Genomic DNA, 17,933 nt, shown 5'->3' with positions numbered 1-17,933 from the left:
GACGTCACCATAGAGAAGGAAATTAGAAGTCCTTCAGTGTTTCCTAGACACACTCAGGAACACATGTAATAAGAGAGAACTGACGCCTTTAAGTGTTCCTCTGGCTGACACACGTGTACAACAGCTCCACACACACACAATAAATATTAAGAAAACCCACAAATATTCTGCAAAGACACGGTTCGTCTCTGGCTAAGCCCATTTGAAAATATAACATTTCTTAGCTCCTTCCCTCAGGAACCACAGTCTACCTGGCCTTGTAGAGACATTGAGGTCAATTCAGCTTTGCTCATTGATACCTGACTATGCCTTTTGTTTGTTCTGTTCTACGGTTATTTTTCGAGGCTGTTGTTGTGTGGCTCAGCCTCAGGGCAGATACAGCAGCAGCCCCGTCCATAGGTGCTTTCTGAAGTTTCTAATTACTCTTGCTAATTACTCATGGCCAACTGTCAGCTGAGAAAGTTAAATAAAGAATTCCGGAAAGAAACAATCCATAGTTTCAAGAATCTTTTATTACAGCTTAGTTATAATTATGCCATTTTACTGTTACTGCAGTTAATTTCTTACTGTGCCTAATTTATAAATTAAATCTTAACATAAGTGTGTGAGAAAAAGCTAAATACAAGAAGTTCAGTACTGCCTTGGGTTCAAGGGTTTTAGACCAGGCTTCTCTGGATGAATGGGTGACAGCTGTAGTTAGCGTTTTACTTCATAGATGACAACACAGATATCCTCTAATCTGGGGTTGGCCAGCACTTGACAATGATAGCATCTTGTTATAATTAAATTCCTGCTTCTCTTCCCCACAACATTCCCAGGACGTCATGCTACCTTGGCTGGCGGCCAGGCTTGACTGAGCCTGTATCCTCATTAGTCTCCTGGGGAACATGATGTGGGTCTTTTTTTCCCCTCTAGCTCCTAGGTAGAGATAGCACAGTTGAGGGGGCTCCTGAGAGAACCCGAGTACTGCAAGGGGAAGTCTTTAAACTCAGCAATGCTGGCCTTAGAGTGTCTGCAGAGCCACTGGCAATCTTACCCGGAAGGGGTCGGTTAATTAGTTCATTTTCTTCCTGTTATTCGTTTTAAATTAGTGACTGCCCAGGAGGTTTTTAGAGGTTGGTGCAAAGATGAATTCTCATTAGCCGACACAGGCAAGCGATGCATCTGGTCTGTTAGTGACGCTAGAACACAGCGCTTGCCTAGTGTCGTATAACTCTGTTCCTGCTGGGAGTTAGGAACCAGAGGTAACACAATTTAGCATTATTTTGGCTTGAAGAAATGCCAGCATTAAGGCCGGAGAGGTTAAATGCATGGCTTAAGGTCCTAGGACCAGTACAGAGGAGCTAGGACCTAAGCCCAGGACTGGAGATCTGCAATCTCTTCTTACACAAGAACATTTTCTTTGGGACTGTGGCATGATGGAGCTCATGGTTGCTGAACACAACTAACTCTCCTTTTCTAATATTTTTATTAAGAATTTAGTGCTTCAGCCAGTGGCCAGATGGCTATGTTTCCTTCTTCCATATGTTTCATATGGCTGGTGCTAGTGAGGGGAAAGGTTACTCTCTCCTGTTCTCTTGCCAGAACTGGACAGGTCTCACCCCACGCACACAGACACAATGTCGCACCAGCCATGGGTGGCATGTACTTTTTCCCAGACACTTAGAGTAGTGTCGTCTGATACAGGATGCTCAGTTACATTTCAGATTTATTTGTAATCATTTTGAGCTGGGTTGATGGGAGACGAAGGTGCCTTTTAGTTCTGGCACTTGCTGTTCCCCCCAAATGTTGACTGACATCTGTTGCCATCATACCCAGTCAGCTTACAGATGCCCTACCTCTCTACTCCCACTCCTAGGTCCGACCGCCCCATGCACACTGAGGAGGACTCTCGTGCTGGTGAGAGACGACACCCGCATTGCCCAGGAGGTTCAGCATATCCAGATGTTCTCTCTTCCTTGCAGAGTCAGTGCCAGCCTCCGGGTGGCCACTGAGTCCCTGGAAGAGCTGCTCCTGGCAGGCACCCAGTGTTCTGCTCCCCAGGAGTCTTGGGGTGCCTCTGAGGACCTCCTGGTGCTGATAATGGTGGCACACAGTGGGGGTACTGTCTCTCCTGCAGCCAGAAGCATCCTGCAGGAACATGAAGTCTTCTACCCCTCAGATAAAGTACTCCTTGCTGCTGTCCCCAGCGTCCTGGAGGGCAGGGTCACTCTGCAGGGCTGCATCCGCACTCTCTGCAAACTCTGTGCCTTTGGCCTCGTTGGTGTGGTAGGTGCCCTTGTGTCGGTACAGGTAGCGAAGCATGAGAAAGAGGAGGCAGACCAGGACCAAGGCCACAGCGGTGATCACAGCTGCAAGAGAGAGGCAGGACGCAGGTCAGCCTGGGGCAGGGTTGCATTATGAGATCTTCCTCTGGGCAGAGCATCATGCAGTCTTGGAGTAGAGTACTCCTGGGCAAGGCCAGGTAGCCATGGCCAATCAGCAAAAAAGTACAGGGATATCTAGGTCTATGGAACTGCTGACTTTTCCTGGTTGAGACGGGGAGAGAGGATCACAAGACTTTCACTGGGGGTAAAGAATTTCTATTGACTATCTTATGTCTATGCATGACGGAACATGCATATGATTGAAATCAGATGCATCACAGGGAAGGACATGCCTAGTACACGAAGGCTCACATAACCAGCGCCCGTCACTTAACACGAAAAATCCACCCAATTACTGCCCAAATGTAAGCTGAACAGGGATGACACCAATGAACTTGCCAAACTTGACTAAAAGAAGATTTCCGTGAGGCCTCAACCCCACACAAAAATCTATAGGCAACTGAAGAAAGTCAGGAGTGGGAGAGTTGGCCTTCGGGGAAGAGTACGACAACTGGCCGACTAGTGCCAGACATCCCTGCAAACATGCACGCCGGTAGCATTATATGGACCAAACAGGTTATATTTAGAAATATGTATGTATATGGAAATGTACATATGCATGAAATGAAAGTTAGTAAAAATAGGAGCCATGAGTTTAAAGGATAGCGAACAAGAGGGGTATATAGAAGGGTTTGGAGGGGGAAAAGGGGAGAGGAAAATGTTGTAGTTAAATTATAATCTCAAAAAAAAAAATAAATTCATCCACTCGACATCCCTAGCACCCAATTCCTCTTCCTCCTATATCCACAGAAGGAAGAGTCTAGCAGCAGCCAGGCACTCTTGTGTAAATACTGCCCAGGGCCAACTGTTCTCTCATGGCATTCATACTCTTTCGCTTTGCCTTGGAATGAAAAAAGCCCTTGTTGCTTTGCTGTTTGTGGGTGATTATTCAGTTCTTCAAACAAAAACCTGGAAATGCCCTGTCTCTACAGAGACCAGCAGTCACACAAGTACCTGTATTGTTTTGAAGCTGAAGGGCTCACAGAATGTAGGACTTCACTTTTTCAGGCAATGTTGTAATTAAATTATAATTTCTGTGCCCAAATGACAAAAGGCCCAGAAAACTAGGAAGAACTGGTTGTCCACATGGTGAAAAGACAAGGGTGACTGGGTATGCTACGATACGAGTGGGAGAGGGGCTTTTTGGAGAGCCACCTCTATCCAGCCTCCACCATTTATTCTTTGGGGGTGGGCGGTGGAGGGGGAGGATCCCTAGGTCCCCAGGAAGAGGTAGGCTTGGCCATTCAGTGGGCTATGTGCCCAGGTTCTTGCCAAGGATTTGTTAGGTCCCAGGAATCAGAGAAATAGAGCAGAAGGTGGGATTGGAAGAGTCAAGACTCTTGGTCTGGAGAGGGAAATTCAGAAGGTTCAGCAGCAATAATCCCGTGGGAGGTGTTTCAAGTTCAGCCACTAGGTTTGCAGCTGTAGAGTCAAGCTATGCTTACTTAGCATGCAGGGTCACTAGAGAAACAACGGTGGGAAGGTAGCTTCCGTGCCTCCCTTGTACAGAACAATTTCCTAAGCGCCCTACGACTGTGACAGGAACATGTGTGCCTGTTGATAATACTTCCTGAGAGAAGCAAGGGCTCAGGGCCCAAATGAGTGAGAGAAGGGTCATCTGAGTGAGATCGACAGGTGTCTCTGACGGCTTCCTGTTGCTCCTTTATTTTTAGCTGAAGATGATCTCTGAGCTATGCATCAGTGAGTGGGAAGACTGGATCACAAGACAGGGAGAAGAGCAAGACACCTCCCAGGCTTGGTTGCTCTTGATCCACAAGAGGGAAGCTCCTTAGGGTCCAACTTTTAGGATGGAGGTGTGAGCCAGGGTAGGGACCACCATATGAGGCAAGGGAGCTGTGAAGTCCCAGAGGTCTGGGTTAGCTTATCTACTTGTACCCCAAGCCTGCTCTACACAGTTAGGTCACAGATTGGTTAGCTGCTGCTCTCCTGTTTCTGAAAATCAGGCAGCTCTCCTGTTGTCTCTCCCAAATCCGGCCATGGAGAGTGGCTGAGACCCTGCCGTTCTCACAAGCAGTTGAATCTCTCCCTCCCTTTTCATCTGGGAGCAAGGCTAGCCGGTGCCTAGAACTCTCACAACCTTGGATTATAACCCTGCTCTTATCAAATACCTTCCTGCTTGGTGACTCCTAGCAGAGACTAGGTCATATGGGGTGGGACTTATCACTACCTCCTACCACCCCCCACAAACCACCCTACCACCCACCACCACCCACCACCACCCACAAACCACTCTACCACCTACCACCCCCCCCAAACTACCCACAAACCACCTACCACCACCCTAAACTATAAGAGTCAGAAACGGCCTTTGTTTTCTAGAACTGAAGGATCTCTCGCTTCAGAATCCCTCTCGTGCTATGCAGGGCATCTCTCTCCTACGTCAGGGCCTCATCATGGCTGCTGGTAACCATGGTTCTGTGACCCCCTGACCCCTGCAAAAGCTGTTCTGTAGGGACCTTGTCCCAATTTTCTTTTCTACTAATCTGATTTTTTAAATCATTTTTTAATCAATTTGTAACAAAGATGACTCATTCTCCAGCCTGAGCCACTGGGGTCAGAGAGAAAGGATGTCTTGACATGTGTGTCTAGCCCCTCTTGCCCTTACTCCACCAGGCACCATATGGGACACTATCTAACAGGACTGGAGTGTTCCTTTCCATTCTCAAGGCTCCCTCTGGGGGCAGTGAAATCGTTTTTCTTAACTTGGCATGAATCTATACACACCTCGGAGGAGGAGTCTCAGTGGAGGACTTGCCTTAACCAGACTGGCCTATGGACATATCTATGGAGCATTTTCTTGATTGCTGCTAATACTGTGGGTGGTTCTGTCCCATGGTAGGTGGGCCTGGGCTCTAGAAGAAACACAACCTTGGAAGCTGGAAGAAGGTGCTGGTCATGAGCTTTCATCCATGCTTCCTGCCTCGGCCCCTGCTTGAGTTCATACCCTGAATTTCCTCAACGATGGACTGTGACATGGAAAAATAAGCTAAATAAACTCTTTTTTTTTTCCTCCCCAGAGTTGCTGTTGGTCGAGGTGTTTACAGCATCAGAAGACAAATCAGAACAGGAGGGAAGCAGCCACGGCTGCCTCTCTTTCCACTCGGATCCTCGAGCCGGTTCTGCCTGGGACCTTTCTTGGCTGCTGGAAGGGCACTGCCGCACCAGCTCACCTGCAGTGATGGCAATCTCCATGATGCCGTAGGACGTCCCTGGGTGAGGCTCTGTGGACAAAAGCAGAAGCCCACGGTGAGAAAGGAGGCGCACGGTTGGAAGCCCCTCTGCCCGACCCCCGGCCACTGGTAAGCAGCCTGGTGAACTGCCAGTGAAGAGAACAGCATAGTGCACGTAGACTTCTGCCGACGGAGGCTCACACCCAGCTCTGCCTGCTTCCTGAACCAGGCCGAGAACAGCCCACGAAGCACAGGACACTCCAGAACCATGCCAGCTCCCCACTGAAGCCCAGTACCGAAGCCCATGCCAACGCCTTGTAGATTCTGGCTGTAGCGTAGACATCCCCTGTCCGTGGTATAATATGATCGCCATCTTGGAGCGGAAGCTACTTTGGCTAGGTATCCAGGGTAACTCTATGAGCAGAACAACACAGAGGTGGCTGTATTCATGTTAACGGCAATGGCGCTTTTGACATCCCCTAACAGGAGGGAGGGGGAAGCAGAGGTCTTAGGACCTTCGCCTGAGGTTGGAGCCATTACTCTCTTCTGGCTCCTCCCAGCTACGAGAGATCTTTGGAGACACTAGAGTACACAGGGCACAGAAGGTTAGCGACAAGATGATTTCATGATACAGCTTCTGTGAGTTCAGCCTACGAGATGAGATGTGGAAGCTTGTGGTGGTGCAACTGGTGTGTGTGTGTGTGTGTGTGTGTGTGTGTGTGTGTGTAGGTACGTGCCTGTGTACTGTGTGTGGAGGCCAGAGCTCACTCTGGATGACTTTGATTCTTAGTTTTGAGACTGCATCTCTGCCTCACAGAACCTGGAGCTCACCGGACCGGCGCTGACCACTCGGCTGCACGGTTCCTCCCCACTCTGCCCTCTGGTGTCAGGATTGCAGAAGCACCCCACCACACCTGTTTCACATGGCTTCTATGGGTGCAAACGCAAGTCCCCATGCTTGCACAGCAGGCGCTTGGCCAGCCAAGCCAGCTCCCCAGCCTCTGATGTGCTGATTTGGGGTTATCCACACTCCTGTGAGTAAGATTTCGCCCGTGCTCTAGGTGAGCCCCCCAAAGTTCCAGGTTGGCCAAGTTGGACTTTGATGTAACCATTACTTCGCCTGCCATCGGAGCCATGTCTAGGGCAAATGGACAATTGTTCATGTCCTCCGGGAAAATAAATGCAACACTACTGTACCAAGCACAGAGGCGCACACTGGCTAGACACTCGCTGGGTTATCTGTGGTGGAATGAAGCCTGCACCACTGTGTTTGACACGGGCCATTTGAAGGTCTGCTCATGCCAAGTGTGGCTTTGCTATTGCCTCACACCCACAACAGTCTTCCTGAGAGATGCGGCTGAATGCTGACGCTCAGGCAGGTGAGATGCCTGTGGCCACACAGCTCATTCAGCGGCAGGCTGGGGCTTCATTACTTATTTCAGGTGGCTTTCTTTCAACCTTTCCCTGAGCACTCTACTCTCCCCAAGCTTTGTATTAATTATAGTACAGTATAGTATAGCATAGTATACAGTTATTATTAACTGTAGTATAGTATGGTACACAATTAACTTGTATAGTCTTTGTATTAACTGTCCAGTGGGCAAGGCCCATCTTACGGAGCTAGCCAAGTTACTGAAGTTGCCGTGAGTACTTTTCTGCAGCTTTTAGATCTGGAGCAAGGGAACTTCCTTTAGTTGTACCTCTGATATCTCCTCTCCTCCACGACACAGTACAATGAGATCTTTCTCCCCAGGGCAGTTACCGTGCCTGTGCCTCGATCTGATAAGACACTGGCTGCTGGAGTCTGGAGGAGGCAGTGCTTAGGAGAGAGTCCGGAGATAGCAGCCTGGGGTCAGCAATGAACTCCAGTGTGGGAGCATAAAACCAGGCACCACAGATATTAAGTTAGCAGATGGACAGACACAGTAGGTACCCACCCAGGGAATAGGGCAGGGCTTACTGGAACCAGTATCTGGGCTCTATGTTTACTTCAAAGCTCCATCGCTCACAAGTGAGAAGAAGCAAGTTCAACTGGAGGCTTGTGGTTGAATACAGAGCACAGAGTAGGTTCTGAATAAATATCCACCCAACACATGAACAAATCTATCTACACACAAGTGAATGGCATTAGTAGCTGGATTTTGGACCATTCCTGACCACCAGTGCTTTATAGATTAGTAAGAAAGAGCAGCATTTGCTCAAGGCAGCACAGTTGGCTAAGAAGCTCAAAGACCCAGGGCATCTTCAACGCTAGGCAAATGCCCTAACACTGAGAGATGTCTCCTGGCTAACTTCCTCTTCTTTTAAGAAAGAATTAGGGGTCAGGTGTGGTGGCACACCTTCGATTGCAGCACCCTGGAAGCAGAGGCAGGTAACTCAGTGAGTTCAAGGCCCCACGTTTAAGGTCATCCAAAGTTGCATAGTGAGACTTGTCTCAAAAAGAAAAAAAAAAAAGAATTAGTAATTTTTTTTTTTCTGTGTACGAAGGGATCACTGTTCTCAGCACTTAGCAGGCTTTAACTCATGTCAGTCCCAGTGAGTTCTTATTACTTTCATTTAATGGATTTGGGAGTCTGCCCCCGCCCCCCCATGTGTGTCTACCCTGGGTCAAACAGCTTACTCATGAGAGGCAGAAGTCATTAATTTCAGGATGGCTCCGTGGCTAACAGTGCTTTGTGCATAAGCATAGGAACATGAGTTCAAATCCTCAGTACCTATTTGAAAAGCTGGGTACGGCTGTACGAACGTGTAACCCCAGTGCTAGGAGAGGGGTAGAAGCTGGAACATTGCTGGAATTTGCTGGCTACTAGCCTAGCCCCAGATTCAGTGAGAGATTCTGTCTCAAGAGAATAAGACAGGGATGTTTCAGGGTATTTGATCCCATTGTGAACCCTGAGATATTGTGAACTGTAAAAACCTATTTCTTGTATGGCATGGCTCAGCCCTAGCACATACCTTCAATCCAAGAGCTAAATAAAGTCAACCCTGGGTCAAGAGTCAGAGTAACCAACCAGCTGACAGGGATTAAACAGAAAGGAGGGGCACTGAGAGAAGGGAATTTAAAATTTAAGATAGTGAGGAGAAGAAGAAGGGACTTTCTGGCTTTTGGCTTTTAGCTTTGGTTTTTTTCCTCTGGGATATGAGCTGAGTAGGAAAGTCAGCTGGGTGCTTTCTCTGCCTCTCTGAGCTAGAAGACTTTCACCCCAATAGCTGGCTCCTGAGTCTTCATTGGTATAATTGGACAACTGGGAGTTTCTTTTTCTTTCTTTCTTTCTTTCTTTCTTTCTTTCTTTCTTTCTTTCTTTCTTTCTTTCTTTCTTTCTTTCTTTCTTTCTTTCTTTCTTTCTTTCCTTTTCTGTATTTAAAATAACGCAGTGATACAGCAGGAACCCAAAGACATGCTCTGGCCACACACACACACACACACACACACACACATACACACACACACACACACACACACACACACACACACACACTTTAGTCCCGGGAAAGCCTGGAGCCCATTGTAGGACACTGGCCAGTGGAAAGCCTTGGTATTTTGGTATTCTGGCTTTCAGATGAGGCATGTAGTGCTTTGAATGAGATGGTCCCTGTCTTAGGGTTTCTATCCCTGTAATAAGGCATCACAAGCAACTTGAGGAGGAAAGGGATTCTTTGGCTTCCACAGCGCTAGTCATAGTCCACTGAGGAAAGTCCAGGCGGGAACTCGAGACAGGTACCCGAGGAATACTGCTGAAAGAATACTGCTTACTGGCTTGCACATCATGGCTTTCTCAGCCTGCTTTCCTGTACAGTTCAGAGTCATCTGCCCAAAGGTGGCACTGAGGACAATGACTTAGACCCCTTCACATCAATTACTAATCAAGAAAATGTTCTACAGACTTGCCCACAGGAAATCTGATGGAGGTGTCTTGTCAGGTGGAGCTAGATCAACAGCCCACTGCTTGTGCTTGCCTACTCTAACTTGAGCAGTTTGGCACACCTGGGAGGTATTTTCTTAGTCAGATCAGGCAGGAAGACCCACATTAAATCTGCTCTACACGATATAGTGGCTGCCCAGACAAAAGGACACAGAAGAAGGAAACTAAGCCTTTCACTGGCTTGCCGCCACTGCTGTCGAGCCTTTGCTCCAAGTCTATCCTGTTGCTGAAGCATCCTTCGCCCATACTAGGACCTTCTTCTTTGGGACTACAATATAAACACCAGCAGCTCGACAGGGATAGTCCAGCTCTCCAGCGCCAGACTGGAACTTCCAAGATACTTGGTCCCATGGATTGACAACTACAGGACTCTCAGCCTCTTCAGTGCGAGGCAGTGATTACTGGGGCTAACTGGACCACATCCTATGAGACAATCTAAAAAAAATCCCCTTTTAATATGCATATTCGTTCTATCAGTCCAGTTCTTTTAGAGAGCCCTGACTGATACAGACAGCTAATGCTACAAAAATTAATTGTGACCCTCCCTTGAGGGATGTGAGAGACTTGGGAATAGTCTTACTTTCTGTGCATCTTTGAGAAGCCCCACACTCAGGCTCGCAGGCATGCCTTCTTTCTCCATGAGCACCCCTTTTCCTTTAACCTCTATGCTCAAGCCTATACTGAGATGTCTTTAATGAATTCTCCTCTTCGTTATCCCAGCTGCTCTTGAAATTCTTTTCAGTGTCAATGCTGCGAACACTGGTTTGACCTTAATCAAGGAGCAGAAAAATCTAGGGGATCTCCTTAGGCTGTCGAGGGGGAACAGTGTGAAACTATGTCGCTGTCCCTCGCTGTTACACCAGGACTGTCTTTTGGGTTAGAGACAGGAAAGGAGGAGAGTAGTGTTTTCATCATCTATGAAGGGAAAGAGTTACATACTCTTGGATCTTGGTGTCCTTCTTCAGTGCCCACTGGAGGTAGAATCCACACCCTGGGGCAGTATGAAACATTGTTCCTGTCAGCGTTCTTTTCTTTCCTTCTCTGCAGGGCAGAGGTAGAAGGTAATCATGAGACTGAGGGAGATACTTCTTACTCTCAAATTCAAGAGTGCAGGCATAAAAATGACCTGGGGGCAGGGCTGGAGAGCCACAGATCGCTGCTGGCGGTATCCTTACTTGGGTCTGCTGTTGGTTTCCTATCTGAGATAAGTATTCATGTCTTCCCAAGAGAGTGTCACACAACCACATGCATGTATGTGCACCTTCCACATGAACATACACATATGCACAGACACACAAAAATAAAGTGTGTGTGTGTGTGTGTGTGTGTGTGTGTGTGTGTGTGAATGCATGAGACTGTAGGAACTTGCAGAGGCTGTGAATGACAGCTCTCCTGGAGCTGGAGCTATAGGTCGTTGTGAGCTACCCAAAAGGGGTCCTGGAAACCAAACTCAGGTCCTCTGCAAGGGCAATATATGTTCCAGATCCCCAGGTCACCATGTACTACTTTTAAGGTAGCACATGAAATGGGGATAAATTCTTGGAACTGGCTATCATCACAGGATCTTGAAAGTTGCTGACCAAAAATCCCAGCCTACCTTCCTCTGTGGCCCCATAGCACCTCTTCCAGTGCCTTCAGACCATGCCAACTACTGTTGGACAGTGGGTGCTTGGCCACCACCTCTGAATGGCCATCCATGTGTTCATACAGCCTTGGTACATCAGAGTAAGAAGCTGCTTAGAACAGACATTCTCCTTTCCCATGGGGAAACAGTGAAGGAATGTTGGGTTGCTCCTTTTACCCTTTCCTTGGCTTCAGGTGTGGACTGAAGAGCATGAACTGTGGCTGGTGTCCAAACACACATCGATACAACCTTCCTTGGGGGAAGAAAGGTCAGCTGTGCTCTCTCAAGGAAGCACATTTGGATTTACAAGATGCTGCCTCCCAGGCTCTGTGTCTGTGGAACCTTGAGATTATTACTGGTGTCACATTCAGCTGGTTTCTCAGTGATCTTGGCTTTGGCTATCTCTCTAGAGGCTCTGGAAATGTTTCCTGACTCCTGGATTAGTTAGTAGACCTCTGTCTACAACTCTAAGAGGGAAGGTCCAGCTGACTCTCTTATTTAAGGCTCAGAGCAGAAAACTTAGTGCTGAAGCTTATAAATGCAGTTTTTCCTTTTGACTTCTTGCCTCATCTTTTCCCTTTATCGCCATCTGTGAGGCCATCTTCAAACTTTCCAGCTTTATCTGTATCTCTTGCTTCCTCTTCCAAAGTCACTAACTCAACAGTGACTTTGTCTCACTTTTTGGTCGGCATGCTTTTCTTCTTCTTTTTTCTTTCTTTCTTCTTCTTGTTGCTCTTCTTCATCTTCTTCTTCTGCATGTGTATGTGTGTGCACTGTGCATATATGTGGGTATGGTGCCTGTAGCGGCACCTGCCCCTCTCCCGTGTATGTGTGTATTTAGAGGACCGTTCAGTCTCCATTTTAATTATAGAGGCAGAGTACGTTACAGAACCCAGAGCTTTCTGAGTCCAACTACTCTAGCCACCTGTACATCCAAGGTGCTGGGATTACAGGTGGCTGTCCTACCTGCTCAGCTTCTGTGTGAGTTCTGGGGATCCAAATTCCCCACTGCTTACTCAGCAAGCACTTTATCAACGGAGCCATCTCCTCAGTTCATGACCTCCAAACTTTTTACTATATGATAGAATTAGGGCCCTAGGAAAGCGGCTTTCTGGGAGTTCCTCCATGATGAGATTCTGTGACGATGGCCCCTAGAACCTGAGCTACATGCGATAGAAGTGAGAAAACAGAAGGTATGGCAGTGACCTGGGGCCAGGTTGGCTGCGTCACTGGGCTGGAGGTGCCTATGGGACCAAGGAGGAGTATAAGATAGAGTTAGCTGAGGTGAGCAGAGAGTGGGGTGACTGGAATGTGGACTCACTGGGTGCTGTCCTCACTGGTAATGCCACCTAGCACGAGAGCCAATGCTATGCGGTTGAAGTCAAATGGAAGGTGTCCTGTAATGAAGTAATACTGCCTGTGTGTGCTTATGGGGGTCACATGTGAAAGAGACAACAGCCTTAGGGAGCCACTTTGTGCTTGGTGGAAGGATGGCACCATACTTCAAAGATACCAGGAAGAGCTAGAAGGGGTCCCGGTGCTGTCAAGAGATCTAAGTATGGGGGTGGTCACATGACCACGGGCAGACTCAGGGAAAGTTATGCTGAAGGAGAGGCTGAGTTAAGACTTGGATGTGGCCGCAGTGGTGCCCGTGGGCAGGATACTGGGGGTATATGAGTCACTGGGCATGGAACTACACAAAACCACATGAAGACGTGTAGGTCTAGGAGGTAGCCTGGGGGGTGGTACCTGGATATGTCTAGCGACTGTTCAGGAAGCTTGCTCTGCCCTTGCCCCTCAGCTTCCCACTCAGGTGCAGGACCAGACCCTTTGTTTCTTCAGGGTCAAAAGTCAAGTGTCTTCCAGAGGAGTCCAGATGTTGTCTGAGAAGCTAGCTGTTCATCCCTGGCCCCACTACCTTCCGATGAGTGACAGGCCAAATTTGGATGGATGAGTGATTGTGTCTTTTGCTGAAGACATAGTCCAAGTTCTACTGCCAGCCTTTGGAGTGGTTTGCACCCCTTGTTCCTCCTTTTAGGTAAGAATCCTCTGCTTTTGCACCCCATTTTCTGTGGGTGGCCACTGAGCTTAGTGGCCTGACTGTAAGTGAGTCCTGGGCAGGCAAGAGTCCCCGTGTCATCTATGAAGACCCTGCCCCCAATGTTTCATGGTATTTTTATGTGTTAACTTTCAGCTGAAAAGTCAAAATTTTAAATAGCCTGACAGTAATCACAACCCAAAGAGTTCAGATCAGAAACTGAACTGGACAACTGATGTTCTCAGCGGACTTGACATTAAGTAGAGGGTATGTGCTGAAAATGAAGAAGAAACCAAATGATGTGCAGCAGGGGAAGAAAACGCTCACAGCTAAAAGACTCCCGTGAAGTCCCTGTTATAAACATGCAGCTGAAAATAAGGAAGAAGAGTGAACCACAATTGGTTCAGATAGCAAATTTAAATTTTTATCTAGTAAGAATTCAGAATCTAAATGAAGAAAATTATACTGACAAACACCAAAGAATCATGTGGATAGACAAACTTGCTCATGGCCAGGCTGAATGTTTAAAACAGAGCATTCTTCTAATATTAATTTTTGAGTTTTAACAAAATTCCCCACCAGAATTTCAAGGGAGATTCTGCTCCCATCCTAGCAATGACCTCCAAGTGGCATCTCACCTCTTCACAGATAATAAGATTCTGGATAAAGTCAAGGGTAATTCTCAGTGGTGAAATAGATAAAGCAGATTTTTTTTAAGGAATGCTTTCACAAAAGAAACCACTGGGGTTGGTTTTCCATTTCTTACAGCTTCTATCCTGAGAAAAGAACAAAAGCATAGTTGAACCGCTGCAGAAACTGTGGTGCAGTCAGTTCTAGCACACAGAACCACCAGAAAGGAGATATTCAAAGAGGGAGAACCCTAAATTCTGTTTTTAAATGCTGTCAGTGACAGTGAATGTGCTTGTCCCACAGAAGGATGGCTTGCAGTGGTTTGAAGGAGAATGTTCCCTTAGGCTCATATGTTTGAACACTCAGTCCCTGGTTGGTGGAACTGTTTGGGAAGGATTCAGAGGTGTGGTTTTGTTGGATGAGGTGTGTTACAGGGGGCAGGCTTTGAGGCTTAAACATTCTCATGTCATTCCCAGTATGTTTCTCCCTCTGCCTACTATTTGCAGATCAAGATGTCAGCTCTCAGCTGTTCCTGCCACTACGGTTCTGCCCTGAAACTGTCAATCCTAAACTAAACATCTTTTATAAGTTGCCTTGGACGTGATGCTTTGTTACAATAATGGAAACGTAACTGAGACAAGGCTGGTAGTGATAAAAGAGGTGAAGCAAAATATGAGGTTAAAGGCTTACGTGGGAATGGAGAAGAGTTGGGGTGAGTTCACCAAAGCTACAGATGTGTGAAAAAGTCTTATGGGAACTCACTACTTCGTAAACTAATCTATATGCAAATGGACTGAAGAGACCATGCATGAGTGAACAGTGCTGCTTCCAGAAGACATGGGTTATTAAAAGAAACTTCAGTATCGGTCATGAGATATTTGTCTGATTGTTCATCAGGAAAGCTACAGAGCTCCACAAGCCAACACAGAATACTGGAATTTCTCTGGGTGGCCCGCCACAACCAGATGGTAAGAGGCCGCTCGAGGGTGGGAATCACTGGGTCCCTGTGTCTCTCATCACGGAAATTACCATTTTATGCTCTTACCATTAATTTGCCTTCAAATTGGCTTTTTGAGGGCAGGCAGAGCCTGGCTTATTAGAACTGTCAGGACACGGTCTCTGACCCCAGTAACTACTGCAGCAAGCTTTTGAAGGCTATGGCCAGCACTTATTCCCCTCTATCCTCAACTTCCTTAACCTCCACCTCACTTGTTTGCCTCTACCCTGCCTCACGACCGTGGACCGCTCCCTCTGAAACCATGTGGGGAAATAAACCTTGCACCCCTTAAGTGGTGTCTGTCTGACATTTTGTCACTGAGAGAGGTGAGAGTAACATTTAAGAAGGGAAAGCCCTTGTTGAGCTGCCTGTGCAAACCCGGGCCACAAACCACAGCTTGCAGAGTGACTCGTTTCTATCAAGCCCTTTGCAGGGGTGGAGGAGGTGACTTAGTTGGTTAAAACTTGCCTTGCAAATGTGAGGACCTGAGTTCAAGCACCAGAATCTATGTTTAAAAGAAAAAAAAAAGAGAAGAGATCCGATGTGCACCTGTAACTTTGACCCAGGGGTCCCTGGGGTTCACTGGACAGCCAGCCTAGCCTACTGGTTGGGTTCCAGGCCAGTACGACCCATTCTTAAACAACACTGCTTCCTGCAGAATGACACCTGCTGTATAACTTCTACTACGTACCGGGATTCTCTAAACCGTGCGTCCACAGAGGTACGGTAAGCTTCCAGTCACACAAGAGGCTATCATTTATTAAGTTTCTGGCCTGAACCCCATGGACAGAGGCTGAGGGTTATGTCCTCCTCACACATGTGTATCCACGTGTGCTTTGCATGTGCTCATGTATGTGACTCAAGTGCAGATTGGCAGGCCCTGTGCAGCCCTGAGTCGCATCACACAGATGCCTAAGTCCCTGCTTCCCCACTGGCCCTTGCGTGCTCATGCTGGCCACCTCTCTAAAGGACTGAATTCACTTAAGAATATAATTGCCTTTTCAGTATAATTAGGCACCTAACTATGAGACTCGATGTCCTCAATCAGATTACAAGTGTCAATAATAATGACTTAGTTAGCCATGCTAACTCCAGGAGGCTCACTTGTCTCCACACGGATGGGAAGGTGTTCTTTCCTTCCTGGGCAGCAAGAGATTCCGCATCCATAACAAGCAGGACAGTTGGGTAGGAGGAGGTGGAAAGGAGTTTTACAACCTTCTCTTGGAGAGTCTCTTTGTGTGTGGGTGTGGGCGTGCATGTGTGTGGGTTACAGGCCAGCGGTCACTCTCTGGTTTTATTCCTCAGGACACTGTCCATCTTGACTTCTAAGGCAGGGTCTCTCACTGAGATGTAGGGCTCTCCAGTGAGCTAGGCTAACTGGTAGGTGATCTTCAGGGATTCTCCTGTCTCTACTCCCCTGTGCTGGACTTTTAAGAGCAAACTAATCCTGCTGGTTTTTCTACGTGGGTTGTGGGGATCAGACTCAGGTCCTCAAGCCCCCCATAGTGAGCACTTGGCTAACTGTTACCTCCCTTGTCATTGGATGGCATCATGATTTGCGGCTGAGTTTCCACAGTCCAAGGCAGACAGCAGAGCTCTGACAGGCGACAGGTGGGGTGAGCAAAGGCGGGGGGGGGGGGCGGGGTGCCCAGGCAGCTGAATGCAGAGTGTGGCCCAAAAGAGGAAAGTGTATGGGGAAAGCATTCTGGAGGGAAGGAAAGGCAGGGGAGTGGGAAGTGGGTGTCCTTCCTGTCCTTTCTGCAACATTGCTCTTCCTCTTGATACCGGGAAGCTCTGCACGAGTTTCAGGGCTACAGAACTGGTGCCGACTACACAGAGGAGAACCTCTCTTTCAGGGCTGGGCCAGGCTTGCAGGAAACCATACTGATAAGGACCAGGTGGGAGTGATACACAGTTCCTGACACTACAAACTTCTTAGATATCCACACACTGGATGTAAATTCCTCAGATAACTAAGGTTCCTAAATTGAGCTTAACTTCCTTAAAAGATGCTAGGGAAAGCCTCCAGAACCTTGGGTATTTTAGAGCCAAATTTTTAAGCTGGACATTCTTTCTGCAAAATCCCAGTGCTCTCTATCACATAGTAGGCTTCTCTGAGGGACACTGCAGTTTGACTCCTCGAATGCTGGACTTGTATTTGAAAAGGGTATGTTGTAAGGCAGAGTGCATTTGCGTTTAAATATTGGGAACATATTCCCTGGGAAAAGATAATATGCAAACCATGCAATATGCAAATAAAACAAAACTACTCTTTCCTAAAGTAACCTCACAGCTCAAGAGGTCACTGAAGCGGGTGACACAGGGGCCCTGGAATTTGGTGTCAGAGATTTGGCAGGAGTCCTGACTCCCTAACCATCCCCAGCTACATGGGCCCTGCTCTGTACAGAAGGACATGGAAATATCCTGGATGGCTCCCTAGGCTGACGCTTCCTACATGAGAGCTCTTCGTTATTATCCTCCTGTGTGCACATGTGGTCATAAGCATATCCACACATGTGTACACATGGAGCCTCAGAAAGCAGAAGCCTGGACCTCTGCTGTGGAGGAGGATGGGCTGCAGAAGGCTCAGGACAAGTGCTTACTTATCATCAGGACCAGTTGGGTTTCCTGAGTGTTTCCCATGGTGCTGCTTACCGTTCGTTGCCCCTCCAAATCCTGTTGGCTAGGTATCAGGGCAGGAAAAGCACTCCAGTGAGTCACCAGTTCATTTCCTCTTTGTATCTGGGATGGAATCAGGGAGCTACCAGCCTACAACCCCAACCCTGTCATGTCTTTTGTCTGTGCTCATGGAAGGATAGGCCATTTTTTTTTCTCCACTATTTCTGTCCCACTATTTTCTTCCTCCCTCCTCCCACTGTTTTCCTAGCTGATAGAATGCTTTAGGAACTTCCCATTCTAGCACTTTGGCAAGCTGCTACTCCACCTTTTCCCATTCCTTATCTAGGTCTTGTGATTTATATTTGCCTACATTATTTTTTTTAAGGCCAAGAAGCCACAAATGCATGTGTGTGTGTGTGTGTGTGTGTATGTGTGTATGTATGTATGTATGTATGTATGTATGTATGTATGTATGTATGTATGTA

At 47.5% G+C, this 17,933-nt stretch overlaps 1 protein-coding gene across 1 annotated transcript in view; it reads right to left on the bottom strand.

Moving 5' to 3' along the window:
- Nucleotides 1–492: 492 nt before the first annotated feature.
- The window catches only part of Gypc (glycophorin C (Gerbich blood group)), a 35,665-nt gene continuing 18,224 nt past the window's right edge, over nucleotides 493–17,933 (bottom strand). The window contains exons 2-3 of the mRNA XM_055625549.1: nucleotides 5,618–5,668; nucleotides 493–2,351 (exon numbers count right to left, since the gene is read on the bottom strand). Coding sequence (XP_055481524.1) covers nucleotides 2,158–2,351; nucleotides 5,618–5,668 — 245 coding nt within the window. The 3' untranslated portion in view covers nucleotides 493–2,157. The remainder of the gene's footprint in view (nucleotides 2,352–5,617; nucleotides 5,669–17,933) is intronic.

The sequence above is a fragment of the Psammomys obesus genome, unplaced genomic scaffold (assembly GCF_907164565.1).
Source record: "Psammomys obesus unplaced genomic scaffold, mPsaObe1.curated_primary_1811, whole genome shotgun sequence".
Classification (NCBI taxonomy): domain Eukaryota; kingdom Metazoa; phylum Chordata; class Mammalia; order Rodentia; family Muridae; genus Psammomys; species Psammomys obesus.
The sequence above is the reverse complement of the archived record's forward strand: the minus strand, read 5'-3'. Positions and strand labels throughout refer to the sequence as shown.